General features: G+C 54.3%; 1 protein-coding gene across 5 annotated transcripts in view; it reads right to left on the reverse strand.

Moving 5' to 3' along the window:
• Window positions 1–423: 423 nt before the first annotated feature.
• TNIP1 (TNFAIP3 interacting protein 1) overlaps window positions 424–23,021 on the reverse strand; it is a 24,778-nt gene continuing 2,180 nt past the window's right edge. The window contains exons 2-18 of one of the 5 annotated variants that reach the window (XM_085317908.1): window positions 14,023–14,193; window positions 12,747–12,869; window positions 11,034–11,122; window positions 10,450–10,518; window positions 6,830–7,021; window positions 6,415–6,509; window positions 6,240–6,321; window positions 5,869–5,958; window positions 5,487–5,552; window positions 5,163–5,298; window positions 4,958–5,082; window positions 4,350–4,472; window positions 3,888–4,013; window positions 3,203–3,283; window positions 2,816–3,010; window positions 2,400–2,486; window positions 424–1,956 (exon numbers count right to left, since the gene is read on the reverse strand). In XM_085317908.1, the coding sequence (XP_085174034.1) occupies window positions 2,421–2,486; window positions 2,816–3,010; window positions 3,203–3,283; window positions 3,888–4,013; window positions 4,350–4,472; window positions 4,958–5,082; window positions 5,163–5,298; window positions 5,487–5,552; window positions 5,869–5,958; window positions 6,240–6,321; window positions 6,415–6,509; window positions 6,830–7,021; window positions 10,450–10,518; window positions 11,034–11,122; window positions 12,747–12,869; window positions 14,023–14,155 (1,791 nt within the window). In that variant the 5' untranslated portion in view covers window positions 14,156–14,193 and the 3' untranslated portion in view covers window positions 424–1,956; window positions 2,400–2,420. Of the gene's footprint in view, window positions 1,962–2,399; window positions 2,491–2,815; window positions 3,011–3,202; window positions 3,284–3,887; window positions 4,014–4,349; window positions 4,473–4,957; window positions 5,083–5,162; window positions 5,299–5,486; window positions 5,553–5,868; window positions 5,959–6,239; window positions 6,322–6,414; window positions 6,510–6,829; window positions 7,022–10,449; window positions 10,519–11,033; window positions 11,123–12,746; window positions 12,870–14,022; window positions 14,194–23,021 lie in introns of all 5 variants that reach the window. The other 4 variants (XM_085317907.1, XM_085317904.1, XM_085317905.1 and 1 more) reach the window with 4 other exon arrangements.

Raw genomic sequence — 23,021 nt, forward strand, 5'->3', positions numbered from 1 at the left:
CGTGTGACTGACTGCCGCTGGGTGCTCCTGCTCTAGGTCACGTCACACSAGGCAGGTCGGGCTCCAGGCATGGTGACAAGAGCTGTGTAGGCAGCAGTCACATACTCCAGCATCGCCTCAGGCCAGGAGTTTCCTAAAGAGGCCCCAGCAGCACTCAGGCCTTTTGAAACAAGTTACGTGTGACCTGCTCATTCAATTCCTGCCCCTACCTCGGCAGCGTGCGGCCACGGCCTCCCTCCCACATGACCACGTGGTGCTGCAGGTGCAGTGGTAAGTGGCACGTCCGGCGCATGGAGCCACACGAGAGGAGCCTGGCAGGATGCTCTGAGGGCTGACGACAGCCTCCCACAGCAGCCAGGGCTAGGCATTACACAACAGATGAGCAACAGCCACCCCAACCCAGACCAGACTAGGGCCCAGAYGGAAAATCTCCAGCCAGTTTATTAAGGATTACTGCAAACATGTATTTATCATTACAGTTCCTAATGATTAGTCGCAGAGAAACCGACCAAACCAAGTCAAACCTTCCCTTAACTTGTACATAAAGCCCAGGAGTGTCCTGGGCTCAATGCAGGAATCACATTTCTGAATTTGCCGTGTCAGGGTCATTGCAAAACAAACGGGGCATAGAACAGGTTTCAGTCCAGAGTACAAAGAAAAGTGGAAAGYTGTAGGCCAAGCAGGCGATAGAAGAGCCCAAACACGTTTCCCCTGCGCAGAGCAGGACTCTCGCGTGCTGCTGTGAACCACGCTGTTACCAGGAGCAAGGGACCAGCCTCTTACAGACGAGCGTCTCAGCTCCGTGCCTGCCTGCTGTCTTCCACGTGACAGTAATTCTCACAGGAACAGTGTTTTTCTCCAGACTTGCTTCCAGCTGGAGCAAGATTTACTTTCTGCATTTGAGAAACTGGCCACAATTCAACAGCAGCAGAAAATCAGAGATGGGAGAGAGAGCAGGTGGCACAGAGGGAGCATATTAGGAATCTCCTTGGAAAACACAGGCAGTGGGAGAGGAGCCTGGAGGATRCGGAAGATGACAGGCTAAATCCATAGCCTTGTTTTGACATCCTTGCGCSTGCCTCCGCTCTAACGTATGGGAACGTAGGGCAGGCTAGTGGTTACCTTTTGCAGAGTCGGCATGTGGTACCTGTCCCTGCAGCAGGTGGATAGCATTCGCTTGGGTAAATAAATACTGGAGTGCTTGTGCAGCAATTTGGTTTCCCTTGCATTTGCTCTGGACATGGGACTACCTCTGAACAAATCTGAAATAATAGCCTTAAGCACAACCTCCATGTCGAGTCCTACAGAAACTCTTCTAGGGAAAGCACACTTTCAGGGTGAAAACAGAGAGACTCAGCTTAGCTTCAATCCTTAAATAAATATGAAGACACCAAGCACCCTCGGGCCCAGTCTGTGCTCACACAGGGTATGAACCTACGACCTTGGCATCACCTGCCAACCAGGAGAGGTCTGTGCCATCAGCCTGCAGAAATGTTCATCAAGAGGAAGAACCATGTTGTGTCCTACGATGAATCTCCTGGAACACGGGAAGCTCCGGACATGCGTACCTGGCAAACGCCTGCTTCCGAAAACCTCGTCTTCCTCATTCCACTACAGAAAGCCGGGCATCAAATTCAAACCCAGTAAGTTGCCAGGAAGGAGACRGCCACACGGGGCTGCCTGCACGCTCTCCGCAGGAGACTCCGCCACATCGGCATCTCCAGTCCCTCCTTCATCTCCGTGCACATTCCTCCCCGGGAACTCCTGCCGGAGCTGTTCCAGGCCATGAGCATGTGCCATATACACCACGTGTATATGCACAGGGGTAAATAGCCGGAGGAAGGTCCTAGATATATATACACAGGCACACACACACATCCTACTTTTCTTCTGCCTTTAGCCTGTATCACAACACAGCTAAAACGGCCCTTGGTGTTATGGTAATCCGGGACCTGCCTGTTCTGAGACACAAAAGACATTGGCATTGTGTGAATACCATACTTTAACCATCGCTTTCAAGCTGCTCAAAGCTGCATGACAAATGGGGGCGGGAAGCTGAGGAACCTTGCCAGAGCCCTGCGGGCAGGATGCCATCCTTCGGCTGGCTGTATGCCAGCTCTGGGCCCAGCTGGCTCCTACCACCTTCCCCTTTGAGCCCTGGCACGAAGCAGGCATGTTGTAAACCCATGGGCTGCCTGGGCTCAGGCTYATTTCTGTCTCCAAACACAGCAGGGCTGGGCGCTGCACACAGCAGAATCACTGCCTGTCTCTTCTGATCGGAGACAGGGTTTGAACAGAAAGAGCCACTATCTGAAAAAAGTCTGCGCACCCTTTGAGCCTTCACCCAGCTGGGAAGCTCCCCTCTCCCATCCTTCCCCATCCAACCCTTAGTGCCTTACCCAAGTCCTTGGGGACTGGTTTCACCCCAGCCACTGCCTGAGTGTTCTGGCTCCGAGACATTGCGCAGGGCGGGCGCCAGGGGTATTCTGGCTGGGACAGGGAAATAGAAATATTGARTTACCACACATGTAAACCATAAGCCTGCTCTTTCTGTATGTAATTGCCGGGACATAGGAAGAAGAGGGTGGAGGGAAAAGAGGGCTGAATGTTTGCATGCCAACAGGACACACATGCTCGCTTCCCTGCTTGGTGACACACTCCTCACGCAAACTTGGAGGCGCCACTCACTCTGCAAGGAGCCCCAGTCCCGTTTGCATAGGACAGCCCAGCGAGGCAGGCACTAGTTGCCCAAACATCTCCTAAAACTGCAGAGAGAGGAGGCAGCTGGGGATGCAGTGGCAAAGGAGATACTCACTGGAGGGAAGTGGTGGAAGTTTTGTCCCGGTGCGTGCTCGCCTGGCATTGCTGGTGGATATCGGATTTGCTGCCAGTCGTCAAAGCCRTGGTACATGGGGTGAGCCACGGGGGGACTGTACTGGTACTGAAACATGGGGCAGGCAGGGCCCAGAGGCGTCGGCGGTGGCTCCGGGTGCAGCCTTTCACCAGAAGCCTGCAAGGAGCCAGGAGAAATGCTGAAGAGTGCTGGGGGCAACCACTGACAAAAAACAGCACCAGGACCCAGATCTGTCCCTCCGAAGTGCACCCAAAACCCACGCAGCCCGATGGCAGACAACGGGCTACCACCAGGACTCGCTGGCCAGCCCCTCCAGCCAGGGCCAGGAAGGGTTTCTGTCCTTCCCACCTGCTTGTGCTGTTTCAGCAGCTTCTTCAGCTTCTCCTTCTCCTCCTTCTCCCGCTGGCAGTCATCCTTGGAGACACGCAGCTGGGAGTGAGAGAGGAGGTCAGCATGGAGCCCACCCTGCCAGCCCTCTCCCATGTCCATGGGGCACAAGATGCTGCAGGACCCTACAGAACTGCCCACACCAGGGAGTAAAACCCCAGGTCAAGAGTTGGGAGCAGTGGTTATGGCCAGGGCTCTCCTAATCTGCCCTCTGGCGAGGAAGGGAACAGGAAACAGGCTGTTTTTTGACACAGTGATAGCCACTGCTCTTCTCCTATGGTTATAGTTCCCCTCAGTCAGTCCCACAGGAGACTAACAAGAAGAGGAAAGTGCAGAGATGACCCCAAATCCCTCCCTAATGGCACAGCCAGACCCACTTACTGGTGACAGCTGCCTTGCAAAAGGAGGCCTTTCTCTGCCAGGCTGGATGGGAGCTCTGCATCACCCATACACAACAGGTCCAAACAATCCTCAGCCCTCCCAGGCCCTCCCCAGCTGGCTCCAGCAGGGACAAGAGGAAAACAACTTCTCTGGTCTTTCTGCTTCCTCCTCACCCTCTCCAAGAGGAAAATGGCAACTTCAGTGTTGTCAGAGGCCGGGACACTGGGGCTCCCAGGAGCTGCCAGTAGTGCATAGTGCTGCTCACCTGGTTGTTGGAGACTGCCAATTGCTTCTGCAGCTTCTCCAGCTGCTGCTTCAGTTCTTCCTTCTCCTCATTCATCCTCTCCCTGTCACTCCTTTCCCGCTGGAAGTCCTCCTCAAAGATTTTTACCTGGCAGATGGAAGGAATATGGGTGAACGTGATTGAGGGCAAATTCCTCTCGAACACACCCCATTCCTGCATTGTCATCTCGTTCGCACAGTCTAGGCCAAGCTCCAGGCAGGCATGTTAGCATTACTGCCCACAGCTGCAGTCCCCTCAGCTAAGGCCTGAAGTATGCTGTGATTAGCTCTCCCCTCGCCACCAGCCCCCTGGTAGAGACATCTACTAGGGCTGCTGGGCTGCTCCAAGTCATGCTGGGCTCTGCACCAGGGGCAGCCAGGGCTCTCTGCTCCCTCCCAGCCTCTGTCAGCTCTGCAGAGCAGGAGCTGCTCCATCTTGCCCTACCTGCTGCTTGAGGAGCTCATTCTGAGTCAGCAGCTCCTGCCGTGGCATCTTCCCAACTGGCTCTGCAGCACTGGCAAAGGTAGGTGGTGGAGAGGCCTGCACATTCAGAGCCTCCTCTAGTGCCTGCAGAGGGAGAAGAGGAGCAGGAAGAGCAGTTAGAGCAAAGAGCTGTACAGGAGACATCTCTGGAGGGCCACAGCGTGTGCCCAGCATGGGAAACGGATATAAGCAGGCAGAGTAATCCCACTCTTCCCCAGAGCACCTAGAGGCACAGGGTCCGCTTTGTCTCATACAAGCTCCAGAGAGGGAGTAAGCATGGAGCAGCAGACACTGCTGGACATGGTCCCAAAGGAGCCACTGACTGCTGTCCAGACAAGACTCTTAGGTGCCTGCACTGCAGCTCCTTCCAAGGCCTCCTGGGCAAGGAGCCACAGGTGGGGGCATCTAAGGAGACTTGAAAAGCTGAGCTCTACAGCACTGATACCTCCTGGGCTCAGAGCTGGGCACAGGCAGGAAGGGGTCAGAGTCATTTTGGGATTCGAAAGAGCAGAAGATGCTGAAGAGCATAAAAGACATTTTGCAAGGACCAGCTGTATCACAGGCCTCACCTTGTTCAGCCTCTGGATCTCTTTCTCCTGGTACTCTCTCTGCTTGGTGACTGGAGCCAGCTGCTCCTGCAGGAAACGCATCCTCTGCTGCAGATCCCTCACCTCTGCGGCCAGCCTGTCCTTCTCTGCCTGGAAGAGCCAGGAGGGAAGTCAGCCAGGGTAGGGTGACAGGGGTGGTGCTCCCCACACTCTTTTCTCAAGGGACTTGCCTCCTCTGTATCAATCCTGGATTTGGCCAGGAGGAGCTTGCGGTCAAAATCCCGTTGCTTCTGCTCCCGCTCTGACTCCAGCTCAGTCAGTGCTCTCTGTGCCTCAGCCAGCTTCTGGCGCAGATCTGTTATCTGCCAGGAGGGAAGGGGACATTGGTCCATCCAGCTCCAGTGACACTGTACTGGAGGTAGAATGAGCAGAGCAGGGCACAGACGGCACCTGAATGTTTTTCCTGACCCTCAGTCTCTTCCGAGTCTCCCCACCCCACATCCGGCTTGAGGTGTGCACCCAAAACACAGCCCTGAGCACTGGCCCTTACCTTCTGCTCGTACTGCTGCTTCATGGATCGGAAGTGCTGATCCCATTGCTTATTGACCTCCAGCAGCTGTGGGGAGGAAGGGCTGGGTGAACGTGAGCCCAGCCCCAGCCCCAAGTAATGCGTAGCCCCATGTTAGCCCTGAACAGCCTCCCACTGCTCTCCACAAACCCATTGCAAAAACACCTTGGGAATGAGCTGAATAGAGATTCCTGCCCCATGCAGCACTTTCCCACTGCTCCATGGATCGTCCTCTAGCCCCAACACCACCAGTGTTTCCAGTGCAATCCCAGCTACATGCCCCACAGTTCAACCCAATCCCCCTCCCTTCTCCATGTTGGTGCCTCCCTCAGCCAGCCCAGCAGCTCGCTTCAGTGGTCCTCACCTCATTGCGTTGGTGTTCCAGGATCTTCACCTTCTTCTCCTTGGCCTCCAGTCCTCCTCTGCCAGGCACCTTTTCCATCATGGTCCCGCTCTGGTGGAAGCGCACACACAGGCACCCTCAGGGCTTTTGCAGAGGCCAGGCATAGGCACCCGCTAAACACAAGCAACTTTCCACGCCACTGCTTTCCATGCCCCAACCCCCAAGTTCCTGAACAGTTGCACCAGTCACAGCGGGACAAACTGGAGAACAGGGTCTCTGCTTAAGATCAGCCCATGTAGGCATTTGTTGATGTGATTTGTAGTCTCCCTGCTTCCTTGTCAGCTCTCTCCAAGGGCAGTGCTGCTAGGGCAGCAAACGGGCTGTCCCATTACCTGCTGCTGCTCGGCACCCTCTCTCTTCGCATTTTCCTTGCTGCTCAGCGTCACCATCCTCCGGAGCTCCTGGTTTTCACACCTGTACAGCAGAGACAGCCTGAGTCAGGAAGGGGGAAACACCCTGCGCAGCCAGGGGAGCAGCCCCATCCCCTACCCCATCAGCCACCCTCACCTGAGCTTCTCCAGGGCCTGGTTTCTCTGCTCCAGGTCCCTCTCCAGCTTGGCTCGCAGCTCCTCATTCTCATTGCGTAGCTGCTCGCACAGTGTCTGTGGGGCAAATGCTTGGTGCCTCCTCCTTGAGACACCATAACAGGCAGATGCCCTCCCTTTAACAAGGCTGATGGCCCCATCAGCCTCCCTGGCCACCCAGCTCCTGCCAAGCCCCCAGCTCCACCCCTGGATTGAGAATGCAGCCGCAAGGTAGGTACCATCCCCAGGAACCTGCTCCTTGGCTGGCAGCAGTGAGGGGCTCAGGGACAGGGCCAAAAGCAGGCAGGTACAGGAAGGAATAGGGCAGCACAAGGACAAGGAGGGCTTGGTAGAAAAAAGGAAAAACCCAAGGAAGAGTCCAGCCAGCCCTCACTCACCTGTAAGAGTGATGTCCTCTGCTCATTTTTGTGCACCTTGGAGGCCAAGCGGTTAAACTCAGAGGCCATGTGGCCCAGCCGCACAAAGACCTGGTTCTTGCTGGCCTCCTCAGTGCAGACGCTCAGTGTGCTCTCCAGGCGCTGCAGCTGGGGCAGCAGGTTGGTGTCCTCATTTGGCAGCTGCTCCAAGTCCTGCAGACAGTGTGGTCATCTCAGTTCAAGGAGCATTGCAAAGTTCTCTCTTGTGGCAGGTCTGTGTTGCCCCCCTCTGGCATGCATCAGCTCCTCACGGCAAGGAGCAGGCCCAGCACTGAGCCTTGGGCTGCATTTCAGCCCTCTCGCACATCTCCCTATAGTGACATCTGGGCCTGCCTTCTACACTGCCCTGGCTGCACCCCAAAGGCACCTTCTCAAAGCACACAAGTCATGATCTGCTGACCCACCTCTGCTTCTTCAGCACTCATCTGCCCTGTGCATGAAACGAGACACAGTGGGGACTGCCACAATCACCTGCTCTGACATCCGCTATAGCAACACACAACTTTCCTGCTCTGCCTGCTACGTTTCAAATTGCCGAGGATTAAGACTCTGCAATAACCCTAGGTGTGCTAAAAAACTTTATCTGTTTTATAAAGGTCTGATTCCCAGCCGTTGGACCTGGATACACCAAGTGCCTAGGCAGAAGGCAGCATTACCAAAATGGCTTCCCCAGCCCATCCACACCTCATTCCCCTTGAAAACCTGAGCAGATCCAGTTTCTGAGTCTTTGACAGCAAATGAAGTATCACCATCCCTTACTTCCTTCTCTTTTCTGAATTCCCCACACCCTTCTGGAGCAGTGAGCACTGTGACCAGCAACACCAGACCAGATGGAAAGCACTCTGTGTCTTGAGACTCCTCTCCCCATARCTAATGTCATTGTGGCCCTTTTGGGCTCTGGCTCGTTCTGGGTGCTGAGGCTTGTCTACATGCTCCTTGTTCCTCCAGGAAAGGGTCCTCATATTTCTTATCCCATATGGCAACCCACACATTGTGCTTACTGTACCAGATGTCAGCTCAGTGCTGTGTCCATAAAGATTTAATTAATTGCACCCACTCAATCGTGCAGCGCAAAGGATCCTGGCAGCTGCCCATATGCAGCACTTGACTCGCCACATGCTCGCTACACTGCCAGGGCGCACGGGCACTGCGCACGGGCCCGGGACCCGGGGCGGAGGGGCGCTCGGAGGCAGCCCTGGGCTCAGCTCCTCCGGCTGCCTCTCCCCACAGTCCCCCAGCAACGCTGCTCCCCACGCTCGAAGCTGCCGAGGCCTAGCTGCAGCCAACCCAAACAGCGCCCAGGAAGGCAGGGAAACCCTCTCAGCTGCCCCGTTCCTGGCTGCCCTCAGGCCCCAAGCAAGCTGAGCTTAAAGCAGGAGAGGCCTAATCCTGCAGCACCCCGCACAGGCTTGCTAAGCCAGCAACACAAACACACAGGGACTCCTCGCTGGGGGCACTGGGACATGCCGGTTCTCCCTTCCCAGTAGAAATGAGGTGTTATTTGACCCCGTGCAAGAACCGTGCCCCCAGGTGCCTGCAGCCTACTCCGAAGGGTCTGGGCTGCTTTCTCCCTGCCCTGTGCTCCTACCTCTCTACTTTGGGTCCACAAGGGTCTCTGCTTCCCCTCCCTTACCCCAGCCTGTACCTCCTCCTCCTTCCTCTCTTCTTCTGGCATCGCTCTGCAGCTTCCCCGTCCGCCGCGACACGGTAGGCACCCGGCAATCCAGGCTCTCCGGCACACAGCAGCGAAGAGCAGAAGCATGCCGGATTAAGAGCGGGGCCGGTGAGAGCCCGGCCAGGGCACGCCCGCCAGCGTCACGGCGCACGGCCGCCCACGCGCGGGGCGAGCACCCGGCCGCCCCGCGCCCAGATCGCCCGCGGTGCCTCCCGCATCGCCTAGGAGACCTGCGTGCACAACACGGCCTGCGGGACGTGGGGGAGCGCCGGCACGCCTCTGCCCGCGCCGCTCCCAGCGCCGCTGACTCACCGCGCACGCACCTCGCCGTCCTCGGAAACGCCCGCAGCGAGAGAGGACGAGAGCGTCCCCAGCTCCCCGACCTCAGGGTCACGGCCCCGATACCGCCACGGGGGATCCCACGTCGCAGAGCACAGGACAGCCACCTCCCTCCACCAGCGCCCGACGGAGGGAGGAGGCAGCCAGGACCCAAGCCCAGCTGGAGCGGCCAGGACAGCAGGGCTGGCACAGGACCCACACGGGGTCGGAGCAGGACGGCAGAGCAGTGCTGAGCCACCCAGAGKGCTGCTCTTTCCTAGCTGCGTCCCAGTGCCCCTTCCTGCAGATCTGCACAACCCAGTACAGACCCCAACACTGCCTCACTCTTCAGGATGGCAGCAGCCACATAGACAAACGGGGATGTGCAACGCGAGCACTYCCTCCTCCTGCCCCGCACACTGCCGCGGTGTGGCATGTGTTGATTTTTGTCCCCCTCGAATGCTGGAGCGGCTAAGGCCTGGTAGGACTRCGGGGTTGGACTCCCCTGTCCCTGCTCACATCACCTGCGGCAGACACAAGAGCCTGAAGCAGACTGGGATCCACAGAGGGRATAAGACACAGTATCCCAGCCAAGAGGACATTCAGATGGCAGCAGGCAGAGCTCACAGACACGCCTGGCCTGTGGCAGACCCTGTCAGCAATGAGGGAGGCAGAAGGAATAAACCCAGCCTCCCCACCCCATCTGGGAATCAGGAGGTGAGCATCCRAGCATCACCAACAGCTCCTCATGGCATCACAGCCCTTCCCATCACTGTCCCATGGTGCYTGGAGGCTCCGGTGTCCCTGGCTGACCGGTGTCACTTGCGGGCACTGCGTGCACAGTGCCAGGACACCCAGCAGCCAGGCTATTTGGAGCAAGAAGCCCTTTGCGAGCAGCTTCATGGTTTCCCCCCCTCTCACCTCCATGCCTCGGCAAGTGCCAACACCTGAGCCCTCTGCACTGCATCAAGACAGAGAGATGCCGGATCAGCCACAGGCCTGTACAGTTCCTCTCCTGCCCATGGACCGGCTAAGTCCCCCTCACTGTCATCAGTGAGAGAGGCTCTACTGAACTCCATGTTGTTACCATGGTCCCGCACAGTCCTGGGAGCTGCACGTGTGTTTGGCTGTGCATGTTCAGCTGCTCTGGAAATGTCTAGAGGCAGTTTAAGAGGAAGAGGGTTGATAGCCCTTCCTGCCCCACCATTACTTGGTGGAAGAGCCTGCAGCATCACTAGCCATGTCCCTGCCTCTATTTCTTCTTCTTCCTGGTGAGGGCACTAGTAGGAGTTTCTCCAAGCCCAGTGCCAGCTGGCTTGACAGAGGTGCTGAACGAAACAGCACCATGCTGTCAGCATCAGGAAYGCTGGAGCTGCAACCATGCATCACTGCTTCCTTGCCCAGCACCTTGCCCCTGGTGAAGGCCAGCGCAGAGAACAGCCCAAACACTCACTTTGACCCAGGCYTTCCAGTCCTGCGCACACGCTCCTGGGGCACAATGCAACCACTTCGCTCCCAGGCACACCCTCCAATCCACCCAGGACCGATTCTCCACCTGCAGCCTAAACAAGGCACCAGGGCCACTCACCGTTCTCCCGCTCTCCGGCAAAAAACCCTGTGCTTCGGCAGGAACAATCTCAAACTCCGATGAGGACCCCTGCAACAGGAGGCATAAGGTCAGGTTCCTCCCAGCGAGAGAAAGGCAACCCTGCTATTCCCCTGCATGGAGGAAGGCCCAGGGACCACAAGGACAGGAGCACAGCCCAGTCCCAAGCTACCTTATTCCCCTGTRCTCCTATGAGTCAACACAGCTTTGAGCATCTCCAACTTATTACAAAGATAATGCCACGTATATGGGCAATGGAAACCCAAAGGTTCCTAGAAAAGATTTCCCAGTCTCCTATCCCTGGGGTTTGCCAGCTGCGTGGGTAGCTTAGGGGAGCCCAGGGCCCTCAGTAACTGCAGCAGGTCCTGCCTCTGGTCACCAGCTCTGCAGCAATATTGGCCCCTGCTGTCCTGGCAGCACTGGAGGGGCAAACAGCAGGGAAGCTGACCCTTGCAGATTTGTTCCTGTTCCTAGAGAGCAAAGACTGTCTCTGCTTCTTTTAACCAGCCAGCCAGTCTCGCCCTCTAGGTCATCTCAGAGCAAGCTCTTGATTTCACCAGACTCACGCTCAGAGGAGACTTCCGTGCTTCTGCAYTCAGCTGCTTCTGGGTACTGCCTGGAGCGGCCAGGGAGGAGCTGGGATCAGGGCCGCCGGCTRTGGAAGCAAGAGAGCATGTAGCTGTAAGCATTTTAGAGAGCACGGCCTCTCCCCTCCTGCACARGGATGCAGAGACCAGGCACACTGAGAAGTCAGACACACACATGGTTTCCTCTCCAACTACGGTGATGGGATAGAAACCTCCTAGCTTGCTTCCCTCCAGAAGGGAGGGCAGTGCTGATTTGACCGAGTGCAACAGCAGTATCTTTCACTGGCTGTAGCTGACGGTTTGTGCCTGCCTTCTCTAAATTTATCACAAGTAAATTTATCATGAGTAAAACTAACAACAGGTCCAGTGGCAGCAGGACACACACATTCCAGACTTGATCCTTCTTGATCTGATCAGCTGCAGACTACCACGTTCAGAGCAAAGTGGTTCAGGGACAAAGAAGAGGGCATGGGCTGCACCTTGCCCCTCCCTGCCCAGGTCAACAGACASTGGTAGGAGGTGCCACGGCAGGGCTTGTCTTTTAGACCAATTAGCCCCTCTGCACTGGCCCCGGCTTAGACCCAGCCAGCAGACAAGGCAGCACGACTTCCCCTTCAAAGAGACAGCCCTCTGTTCCTGAGGGAGTCAGCTCACACCCCACAGACAACTCCTTGCTCCTGTGGCTCTGCTCACACTGAGCAAAGCTGCAGAGACTTCCCACTGGTTTCACCCCCAGCAAGTTAAACCCTTGGGAAAGTAAGGCTTTCCCATTTCATTGCCATTTCAAACCATCCTTCAAAACTGCTTTGCCTTAGGTAGCTTTAAATAAACATTGACAGACACTGATTCAGCTGCAGGAGCTCTGCCTATGTTAGAGTTCCCATCAGCTCCAGAAAAAGACATCCCTGGCCAGTTCTGGCTGAGCTCAGCCTTATTAAACACACTCCTGTGAGCAGAGAAGGCTGCAGAGTGCCTTGAAACACACCCAGACACACAACACTGACTTCAGCAGAGTGAAGCACTCAACTTGGAGCCACCTCGGCTTTCTTACTAAAGATGACCACTGCCCCAACCCATGCCCCTGTGAGACTGAGCTCACTGCTAAAGAGCTGGACAAGATGCAAGGGAACTCTGTGTTATGGTAGGRTGATCTCTTCTTCCCATTACACCAGTGTGGCTTTGTCTTCCTGTTTCCACCAGACATGAACTGTTGGTTTAGGAACCACCGCCTGCCTGTAAAGCTGGGTCTGGCCTTTCCCAGGCCACGGGAGTATAGGGACACACAGCCAGAGGAGCATGGACATCTTTGCAGCTGCTCYAGAGGCTACAGGAAACCCTAGGCCATCAGCAGCCAGATGAGAGGGCACTCGTCAAACCCTGTGCTGCTCACACTCTCCCTTACTGCCACTTTCCCAGGAACATGTCTCACGTGTGCAAACACAGTCAGTCTAGCTCTCATGTGCATTTCTGGCAATGCACGAGACTTGTGCATCGTCAAAGAAAGCAAGAGAGCAAAGTTGATGCACGTAGATGTAAAGGAAGCCAGGTCTGGCCCTTTAACACAGAGGCAAGTACCCGTGAAGACAGCCTCATGGATATCTCCTTCCAGACTCTATGGTGTGTTTTTTCCCTTCCCCTAAACTCAGGATCTTGAGCTGTCCAGGAGGCCTTAGCAGGCATCTCTTCGCCTACCTCCCATTTCCACCAGTTTGTCCAAGGAAGATGAMGCCATCAGCATTTCTTTGTCCTTCACAAGGTCCTCCACCTTCTGACGCAGCTTGGATGCCTCCATCTGGGACTCTTCCAGTAGCTCTCCTGTTGCAGGCAACAAAAAAGAYGCTCATGTTCCCCTGTGTTCACTCCCCCTTCCAAGTGCCTGCCCTGGAGCAGGCACATCAGTCAGTACCAATCCCCTCTGCCCGGAGGTAGGAGAGGAAGTGGCCAGAAGCTGTCTAAAAACAGCTCTTCCTGGTCAAATCTCACAGCTGAGCTACACCAAAGGCTGCAGAGTGCCCCACACCAACACAAGGAAGACAGGTTACAGGAGACAGAACCGCAGCCCTGCATCTCTCAGAAGCCTCCTTCTCTTCCCAGGAGAGTCAGTTTTAAGCCTGGATGATATGGAGTCCAGCCCTCAAGCTGTTGGATCCAGCACCAGAAGTCCAACCCTCTCCCCACCCCAGGCAGCTACTCCCAAGCCAGTGGGTTTCGGTCACAGCTAGGGGCACGGCACACAAAACAGGAATCACAAGGCAAGTGGAAAWTCAGTTGCAGAAGTAGGACTTGAAACCGGAAGCTGGGTCATGAGACCAAAAGCAAAAACAAAGGCAAGTGAAGGAAGGCAGCCAGGCAGGAGAAAGGGGGTGGCGCTACTCATCTATGGCATCTCAGTGCTGACACATCCCTGCTGCTGCCAATGACTGCAAACAGCACTGCTCGTGGCTGTGCTGTGCAGGGATCTTCCAGCACCAGGGTCCATGGAGGGTAAGCACCATTCAGTCTCTGAGCAGCACCCAGGAAAAGCCCTGATCAGATKGGGGTTGCAGGAGGTGAGGGTTTTAGTCAAAAGCTGGACAGATCCTGGTTTTCTATGATCTGCCACTGTAGGGCTCCAGGGGAGCTAAYGCTGCTCCATCACTTCCCCCTTTTATCAGCCATTCATCACACTCCAGTGCACCCCAGGAGTTTAGCAAAGATCTTGGGCCCATCTACAACCATGCAGTGCTCCTCTGCACCCTACCATGAAAAAGCCCAGAAATCCTGCTTGAGCTACCAAGGAGGCAAGAGCTTTGCTTTGCTATTGCCATATTACTAAGATCTCCGGCTTCTTAGCACCCTTCTTCACAGACGGAGCAAGAAAACAGTCATGCTCCTTGAATGCAGGCTGGGCTGCCASACAGAGGCTGTCAGAGGAAGGGAGCAGGCTCCCCAGAAGGCAAACTCCATCCTCCACCCATGCACCAATTACCTATGGACTTTATCCCCTGCATCTTCTCCTTCAGCCGAGCGTTCTCCTCCACCAACTGCTCAAAKGTTGCAGATCCTTTTTCCTCCATCCCCCCACCAGGATCATAGATGTGGTAGGGTCCTCTCCCTTCCATGTCTGTCGTTTAATCGCCTACTTCCCAACCAGACATTCCTGTAAAGCAACAAAACACATCATCACCTTTCCTGGTCCCAGCGAACACCACAGTCCCCTCAGTCCAGCTGTGCAGGGGTGTTGTGGGTCCTGGGTCCTGCAGGTACTGTTACTCCTGTGGGTGCTAAGGCCGTGGCTCCCGTGCTGGCTGAGGCAGTGCTGCTCACCAGCTGGAGCGGCGAGCAGCAAGATGCATCAGGCGAAGGCACTTCCCTCTCTGGTCTCTACTCGAGCCTGCCTCGTTTTGGGTGAACGTGCCAGAGTGATTCACACCCATGAGAAATGTCACGGGAGGAGGCATCACCAGCAAACCCCGATCAGGGACAACTACTGCCCCCGTGAGGCGCAGGAATTCCCAAAAAGGAGCTGCGATCTGCTCCCACATCCCTGCAGGGACGAGACCCAGCGACTTCCACCCAGAGGTGCCTGCCATTACTGCATACCTGTACTGCGCATTGCTGGGGGCTGCTCTACCTGGCACAAGACATCTTTATGGGGCACAAACATTCGTGAACAGCTGTTACAGAAAAGGCACTTTCTACGCTGCAAAAGCCTTAATGTACACAGGCACAGAACAGCTGCCGAGGCCATGGCAGCGGCATCTGCAAGGCAACTTGGGCAGGACATCTCATCTTGCTAAGTGCCTGGTTGCTTGGCTCAGACCCCTTTCTGCCACCCCCAAGAACCGTGAGTTTCTTCTGCATTTGGCAAGATGCTCAAAAGACAACTGATTCCTTTCAGGTTTGGGGAGTTATAGTCAAGAGGTTCTGCAAAACAGATCTGGGGTATTTGGGCTTTTATTTTCTCCTGTAGACTTTTTCCTTTTAAAGTTGAAAGTGATTGAAATGAAAGAACATTACTTCCATGTTTTATAATTTCTTGCCATATGTCAAGGCAAACAAACAACAAATGAGACCAACACACCCAACCTGCCCAAATCTCACCAAAAAGCTCCTCTATTAAAAAAAAAAATCCACAAACATTTGTCATCAGAAGAAAAAAAAAGTCAGAGGGTGAAACTTAAAACAAACTAAATCCTTTCACTCTGTCCTTGAGTGCCCAGCATGTGCTGCAAGACAAAGATACACCAGACTTCAAGTGAGAAACAGGGACCACAGCACATGGGGAACAAAAAGGCCAGGTGAGCCGATGAGATCACCACATCCCATTGGGATCCTTGCATTGGCCCAGCACGGGAGGAAAGCATGGGAGCAGTTTCACCRGCAAGTTCATGGGATGAGCCCACCAGCAGCCAGGCCAGGCTGAACTAATCAAAGAAACCATCTGCCTGCAAAGCAGAGGGAAATTCCCACATACAGTGCAGAATATGTGCCTTTTTAAAAATCCCTTGCACTTGTGGTTCTCCAAGACCTCCCTCCTGCTGARGTCTCATCCTGGGAGAGCTGAGCAGGTTTTCTGCCCTAGCTGTCGGTCTTGCCCTTCTCTTGGGGGTGATAAAGCAGCTGCTGTGAATTACAGCCTGACTTATCAAAAACAAAACACCTCCTCTCCCCCCTCCCCCCCCAAAAAAACCCAACTGCGATGCTGTTTGTGTCAATATCAGAGGCTATAAACCAGGGCTGCTCCGCAGCCGAGGCGTTCCAGCTCTCCTTGCCATGCCGGCTGCTGAGGAGCACAGACAGAGAGCGAGGCCAAAACTCCGGCAGGTGCTTCCCCAGCTGCTTCTCCTCCCAGCATAAGGCTGTCATTGCCTCTGGGATGTTGTGAGCTTGCAAATGGGAGGGGGCTGAGCGGGGTCATTCTGAAAGGGGAAGGTGGGATGCTCATACCCAGAACACTCTYGACCTGATGCTGATGCTCGCATCACGAGTGATCTGGGCCGGCCCGAGACGCAGGGCTGATCTCTGAGACCAGTTAACATAACCTGCACGCCAGGGAGAACTGGGGACTTTCCAAATGACAGCCACCACCTGGCAGGATCCACAACCAGGGCGGCAAGCAACGCTCCCCTCTCCATGACCTCAGTGGAGATATGTCCTTGGGAGCCACAGCCAGCCTGCTCACCGGAAGCGCCAGGGAGCTGTGCCACTCACCTCCAGGTCTGTTTGGGGACAGGGTGCCTCACGGACACACTTCACCACGCGGCACAGAACGTGGGCTGTGCTGGGCGCAAAGCACATCGGACCATCACTTACAGAGCTGCTTGCTGGAAGCAGAGTGGTGAAAGGCAGCACGTTGGCAGATGCAAGGGTCAGATGCCATGGAGCGATCCTTCTGTTCCTCTGCCAACAGGCTTGATCCCTTCTATCCACATCCCACATAAGGTCTCACCTTTCCGTCACTCTTTGGATGCTGTCAAATCCCATCTCTGTACAGAGACCTCTCAGCTTCATCTGCACTGGAGAAGCAGCCACAGCCCCAGGCAAGGAGACTGAAACCTCATCTGAAGTGATGAAGCTGGTGAAAACAGAGAGCGCCACGGCATCTTCCCAGATGCTGCCCGAGGTGGGCCGAGTAAAAGCTATTTCTGGAGCTCACAAGCAGCTGACAGGAAGCTGAAGAAGAATCAGGGCGGTTTCTGTGCTGCTGACCTCCCATAGCAAGCGAGACTTTGCTCGACAGAGGGAAGTATTACCATGGGTGTCATGAAATCCCCCTTCTCTCCCCGCTGGGGTAATGCRTGCAGGTGAAGAAAAGTCACTAAGCAGGAGGCCAGCCTGCGGGCAGGAATGAGCATGCCATGAGGCGTCGGTGTGACGGTGCTCAGGGCTGGGGGACCCTGCAGCACACCCTCAGCAGGAAGGAGAGGAGTAAACGTGCCGAATGGGGAGAGCGTCCTGTTCCCTGCCAGCCACACTGCTCTCCASCCCCCCATCATGTCGGTCCCCAGCACATCAGAGCCTACAAGGCAACGGTAGTGTGAAGCAGTTCAGTCTGAATCAGAACGAGTTGCACTAACCATGTCACCTGTCTGCAGAGCTCACTTACTAAGGTCAGATGTTTTTGCAGTTGGATGAAGCCATCAAAAGCCTCTTGCCTGGGGTAGTCTCAATTCCCATGGTTTTATCATGGATCTCTCTATCCAAAGGCCATCCCAAAGCATGGTATGGTCTCCACCAAGATAATACACCCAGTTTTAGGCACCATATCTGGAGAAGAGTGTACATCAGTGGAAGGGCAAGTGGCAGGGACAGTAAGAGCATGATAAGGGAAAGCCTAACAGAGTAATGGCTTAGCAGGAAGGGGAGATGACAGAGATGGGGACATGGGAGCAGTCTTCACACACTTAAACAGCAGCTACAAAGAGGAACTGAATTATCCCCAGCTGACACAAGGACAGATAAGACACGAAATAACCAGCAAGCAAGATATGACAAGAAGAGAGGATTTCTGCAATTGTCTGAGCCCAGCAGTGTAGCCCGCTGGGCACAGTGAGGGTTTGCCCAGGAAGGTGGTAGGGTCTCTGCTGCTGATCGGTCTGAAAAACAGCTCAACTTCTATAAGGGACTGCTAGGACAGAGCTGTCATGTTTGGGACAGCAGCACGGATTAGGTCATCGTGAGGTCCCTTCCAGCCCTGGCATCTATGTTTTCTTTTTCTCTTAAAGTTCTGATTCTTGAAATTCAAGATTTTCAACGAAAATCTCAYACTCCATTAAAAACAACATTGGAGATGAGAGAGAAGATAGATAAGTTTCTAACTACTGTTASAACTGCAAAGAAAGTGTGATCATGCACAGGCTCCAAAAAAACAACCAACCACCACCATTACCACCAGAAAACACTTCTCTCTTTTGTGAATCAGTAGTTTCTAAGTCAGTCTTARAGTATTTCACAGTCTTGGGCACTCGTATACAGAGATGAGCGAGAGTTGAGCCAGGGCTAATTAATCCAGACGCTGCATCACACTAGTTGCAGTTACAGCGTTGCCAGGAGCGTAGCCTAGGCGCAGCAATCTGTGCGGATGTACGCAACCAGCCACGCTGCTCCTTTGCGCTCAGGTGTCTGCCCGCTCCTTCTAGCTAGCGGCAGAGGAGCCCATGAGCACTGCAGCTCCTCAGCCCTACAGCAGACTGACGCAAAGAGTGCTGGCTTTCGAGTGGGTTGGTTGGGGTTTTTGTTTTGKTTTGGTTTTTKTTTTTTAAAAACCTCACAGGTTCTCCTAGTAACTCCCCTCCAGTCATAGGATGCTCTCTGCGGAACAGAGGCAGAAAACCTTTCAGCAGACCCAAAGGGAGAGGCTGTGAGATGCTGTGGTTGCCCACTGGCAGTTCCGCGTTTCAGCTGCCCGTGGGTGGTCGTCGGATTGCAAGTGGGGCACCGAGACCTTTAGGTAGTAAATTTTTATGAGAGGTCAGCAAAAGGAGAGAATGACAAACTGAGTGGGCAGGGGAGACCCCAAGGCAAAGCTGAAAATGGTTAGTATTTAAGTAGCTGCATTGTGGCTCAGGCATGATCTGTCACCGTCTACAGGGAAAACRAGGCAGGGGCTTCGTGTAAGGCAGAAGGGAGGCTCATCTCCTTCCTCCAGGAAGGCCTGACAGATACAGGGACCCAAGGGCTGCTCTGCCCAGGCTGCGGGAAGAGCCCGCGATTCCCAGCAAGGCTGCCAGAGGGAAGCCACGTGGGACTGAGCCAGCGTGGACGTGCTGCTAAGAGCCAGCTAAAGATCCAGGGCCCCAAGCCCCAGGGGCAGGGCTGGCTCCTTGGCCAAAGGCCCTCGTGGACAACAGCAGGGCAATCCCTGCAGGGCCCACGCGCACAAAGCTCTCTGCATCCAGCCACAGYCACCGGCTTTCTTTTCTGTCCTTCTCTAAATCCTGCCCTGGGAAACTGTGGGATATTCATGTGGCAGCAGCAAACATGCATCACTTCTTCCCTCTTGGGGACCTCAACATTCACAAGTCAGAGCTGCTGAAACTGGGAGAGCAGCTAAGGTCAATGCAGGCCAGAAGCTTTTCATTTTCCTCCTGAATTCGCAGCATTTAGTGTGCGCTTCACCTCAGCGACAGCCATTTTCCGACTCTTCTCCACAGTCTTTAGGAAATACATGCATCACTGTCAGATCAGTGAGGATTAGTGCCACAGCTCTAACCACTCCGCAGCCAGCAAAGCRGGAGCAGCAATCAAAACGACTCTTGCTTTAAAACACCAGACAACCGCAGACACAAATGTGAATGTGAACCCTGCAGACCAGGTGGGCTGGCATGTCAGGGGAGCTTTCCCATAGGCACCTAAGGTAGCAAGGTGCGATACAGAAGAAATTACCAATTACAAGCAGAGACAGGTCAAATAAAGGGAGTTGAGAGGACCTCCTGAAGCCTTTTGTTTTTGATAGGCTTGGATTAAAGCCAAGTGAGGAGGGAGGAAAGCTTTCCTCCCTCCCCGCACACATTGCTGCTTTGGAATTTTAAAGGAACCTCTGAACAGCATCTGCAGGAGGGAGGTGCCAGCCACAGCCAGAGATCACTGCTTGTGATCCTGCTGCCCTCCGTGCAGACCCTCTCCCGAGGGACGGCCCAGCCCTCGGACTGCGCAAGGCGGCCCCAACCTGGGCCCAGGGAAGCCGCAGGCTTGGCGGGCTGAGCAGTCCAGCGCCTACTCGTCCCGCAAGCATGAGGCACCATCCAGGGTGGGTGGCTCGGCTCAGCCCAGCCCAGCCCTTGCACAGAATGGGGGTTTTCCTTATCCTGAGGAGCGTCCATTCCCAGGAAGTCTCCTCCCTGCCAGGAATGCGCAGGGTGAAAGTGATTCTCCACACGCYGACAGCATCGTTTTCCCATGACGAGGCAGACAGTCCCCCAGTATCCCTCCTCCTCAGAAGGAAAGCAAAAGTCAGAGATGCTGTGGGCTTTTCTTTGGTTTTGTTTGTTTTACTGGAAAGCAGTAAAACGTCACAGACCCCTTTCCTCTGCAGAGCTCCTCCAGTCCCGGGACAAATATTCCAGGACTGCCAAGCTGGCCTCATTTGCAATGTTACAAAGGCAAAGCTGGTTTTAGGAACAAGCAATACGGAGAGTTTCTGGCCACTGCAAGCCACTGGGTACGGGGGATGAAAAAGAACATTAGAGTAGGTCTTACATGACTCCTAAATTCATGTTTCAAAAAGGAAAGGTCTGAATCTTCACCTGGAACATCTTTTCTGCCTGTCACGGATTAAGAGCTGGCTGCAGAGAGCACATGGGAAAGGCAAGAGCCATATCCAAAACACAACAGAAATTACAGAGGTGTTGGGAGAGGTCAGGCAGAAGAGGATTCCCCAGGAACAGGAGAGTCAACGAAGGGAACACAACTCCCAAAGCGCTGCAGCACTCAGACCATGTCCCAGGCAAGCCCACCTGCCTGGTTGTAGACATTGCTCTGGCCAAGTTGGCTGGAAATGAGCTCTTCCATTTGGGAAAGTTTCCAGGGTTTCGAAATGTGTTTCTACTTCCCAGGGCACAAAAGTCAGAGTGCTTCAAGAAATCCCCTCCACGAGGCAGGTGCTGGACAGGAGGCCTAGGCAGAAAGGTCAGCCTCTGCTCCAAACCAATGTTTGTGACAGGCAGCACATCTGCCACAGCCAGGCAGGTCCTGCCTGCTTCCTCTCAGCCACAGCAACAGCACTCTGTTCAGAAATCCCATCCTGACTTGAGAAATTTTCTTCCTGCAGAAGCTTCACAAAACAATCTGCTTCTAAAGATGTTTCTTGCAAGGAAGATGATTTGCTTCAGTTGCATCTATTTATAAATCTAGCATTCAGGCTTGAGTTTAGGAACATACGCAACAACACATTTGTTACTTGCCACAGGACTCAGTCTCCTAATTTGGCGGCAACGTGAATGAGAGCCACCAAGATTTGGTGGCCGTACTCCCACGGGATGTCCAGACTGCAGGGTATGGTGCTGTCTTACCCTATGGTGTTATGCCCCCATTTTCTGCTGGATGCCTTGATTGATACCTGCTTTCCTTCCTTCCACTCCAGAGCTCCAGCAGCTACCACTGCTACTAGCCACCATGTTCAAAAACGAAGCAAGACACAGAATATTTTCCTTGCAGCTCTCGTAGCTTCATAGAGCACCAGAGCAAACCAATCTGCTCCTATTCAGTTTGGAGTGCTTCAGCCAGAGAAGAACCCAAGCAGCAAAAGACACTGGCACCAAAGTTATCTTTGAAACCCAAAGYGTGAGAACTGTTATTTTAAAATTAAATCTGTACTCTTAATTTAAGAGTAGATCATGTAGCTTCCTCCACCTGTGAGTGTTTTGCACCAGCTGCTGACCAGCAATGATCCACAGCCCTACGCTAAATAGGTCTTCTGTTTTGTGCAGGCCAGGGTGATAAGATTTCTTGTAGAGCGAGGAATGCTGCCAAAGGCTGCTTAAAAACCTCTCCTTTCTTACTGTTTTCTTTGCCTTGCCACACAGACTGTTCTCAAGGACATACCTTGCTGGAGTATTCTTGTCTCCAGAATTTACTCCAGTGCTCAAAGTTCATTGTCCCAGTTCCAGCACGCTCTGAACTCTCTTTGCCAGAGATCGTAAACGAAATTTGCTCTTCGGAGCAGCTTGCGGCAGTAGAACACCTCTTACTTGCCTAAATACACAGTAATAACAAGCTAAAGAGTAAGGTTGCATTCCTCCACATACTACTTACAATATAGGACGGCAATTAAGGCACAGAGGAACAGAGAGTAAAGTCTGTGAGAGGCAACAACTCCCAGCTGCTGGCTCCCACCAAACTCCCAGTCCCATCCAGAACTATTCTCCCCCAAAGAGCAGCTAGCAAGCAGCATCCTTTTTTCTCCCACACCACTTACTGGTGGCCTTAACCTCAAATTAAGGGAGGGGAGAATGCAAATCACACGCTCCCTTCGCAATGCTCCTCACCTCTGGCTATAGCACATTCGTCCTTCCATACCCACTGGAAACACAGAAGCAACACACCCTCCCTAGACCAGCTCTGCTTGTGCTGGCACAAAGCCTCCCAGCAAGTTCATACCCCCTTGAACCTATAGGGCCGCACCACTGAGCATCACCCGCTCCACACGTTTGCTGAGTAATCCTGCCTTACGGCACCACATGCTATTGCTGTGCCAGGCCTTGCTCTTCAGGTGCGATCCCAGGCAGATGAGCAAAGTGAGTAATTTCCCCAAGACGTTGCAGGCACCTATATATAGAACACTGCTCTCTAGGCTGCAGGAAACCGTATGGCCAACTTCAAACCAAAAAGCCCTCGAAGGCTGGTGGGGAAGCACAGGCAACAGGAGGTGCTTCCATTCTCACCCTCCTTACTCCGAGCCATGAATTTGCATTGCGCTGCACAGATGGAGACACACAGCCAGACCTGCCAAGTTCACAACACCTGGAACACCAGGCTGGGAAGCAGGACTCACAGAGCAAAACAGCACTGACTGGAGGCTCTCCRGAGCCTCGTGCATTGAGCTAAGCTCCAGCACCCCAGGGTGCTGGCTTGAGAGGCACATTTCCAGGCACAGTGACAATGTAAGTAAATAATCAGATAAGACTCTCAACTGGCAACCCTGGAAGATCAGAGCTTAGTATCTACACATAGTCCCTCCCCAAGTGGAAATCACAAGCCCAGAAATAGTCAGAAAGCAGATCTATGGGTCTTGGGAAACACCAGGATTGTGTAACCAACAWGATGGTTATTCTCCCACGATGGAGTACCGAAGCGGTGTAGAACAGGGCCGCCAAGCCCAAGGGGCCAAAACCCCCAAGGGGCCAAAACCCCGCGAGCCAAGTCCCTAAAAACCGCTGGAGGTCGGTTTTCCRGGCGGAGAGATCCTAAAGCAACGCCCCGCGGAAGCGCCCCCGCCGCCCAGCGCTGCCGCGGTCCGGGCCCTGCTCCGCGACCGCAACCGCTGCA

The sequence above is a fragment of the Rhea americana genome, unplaced genomic scaffold, assembly GCF_003343005.1.
Source record: "Rhea americana isolate MKP2758 unplaced genomic scaffold, rheAme1 scaffold_51, whole genome shotgun sequence".
NCBI classification, from domain to species: domain Eukaryota; kingdom Metazoa; phylum Chordata; class Aves; order Rheiformes; family Rheidae; genus Rhea; species Rhea americana.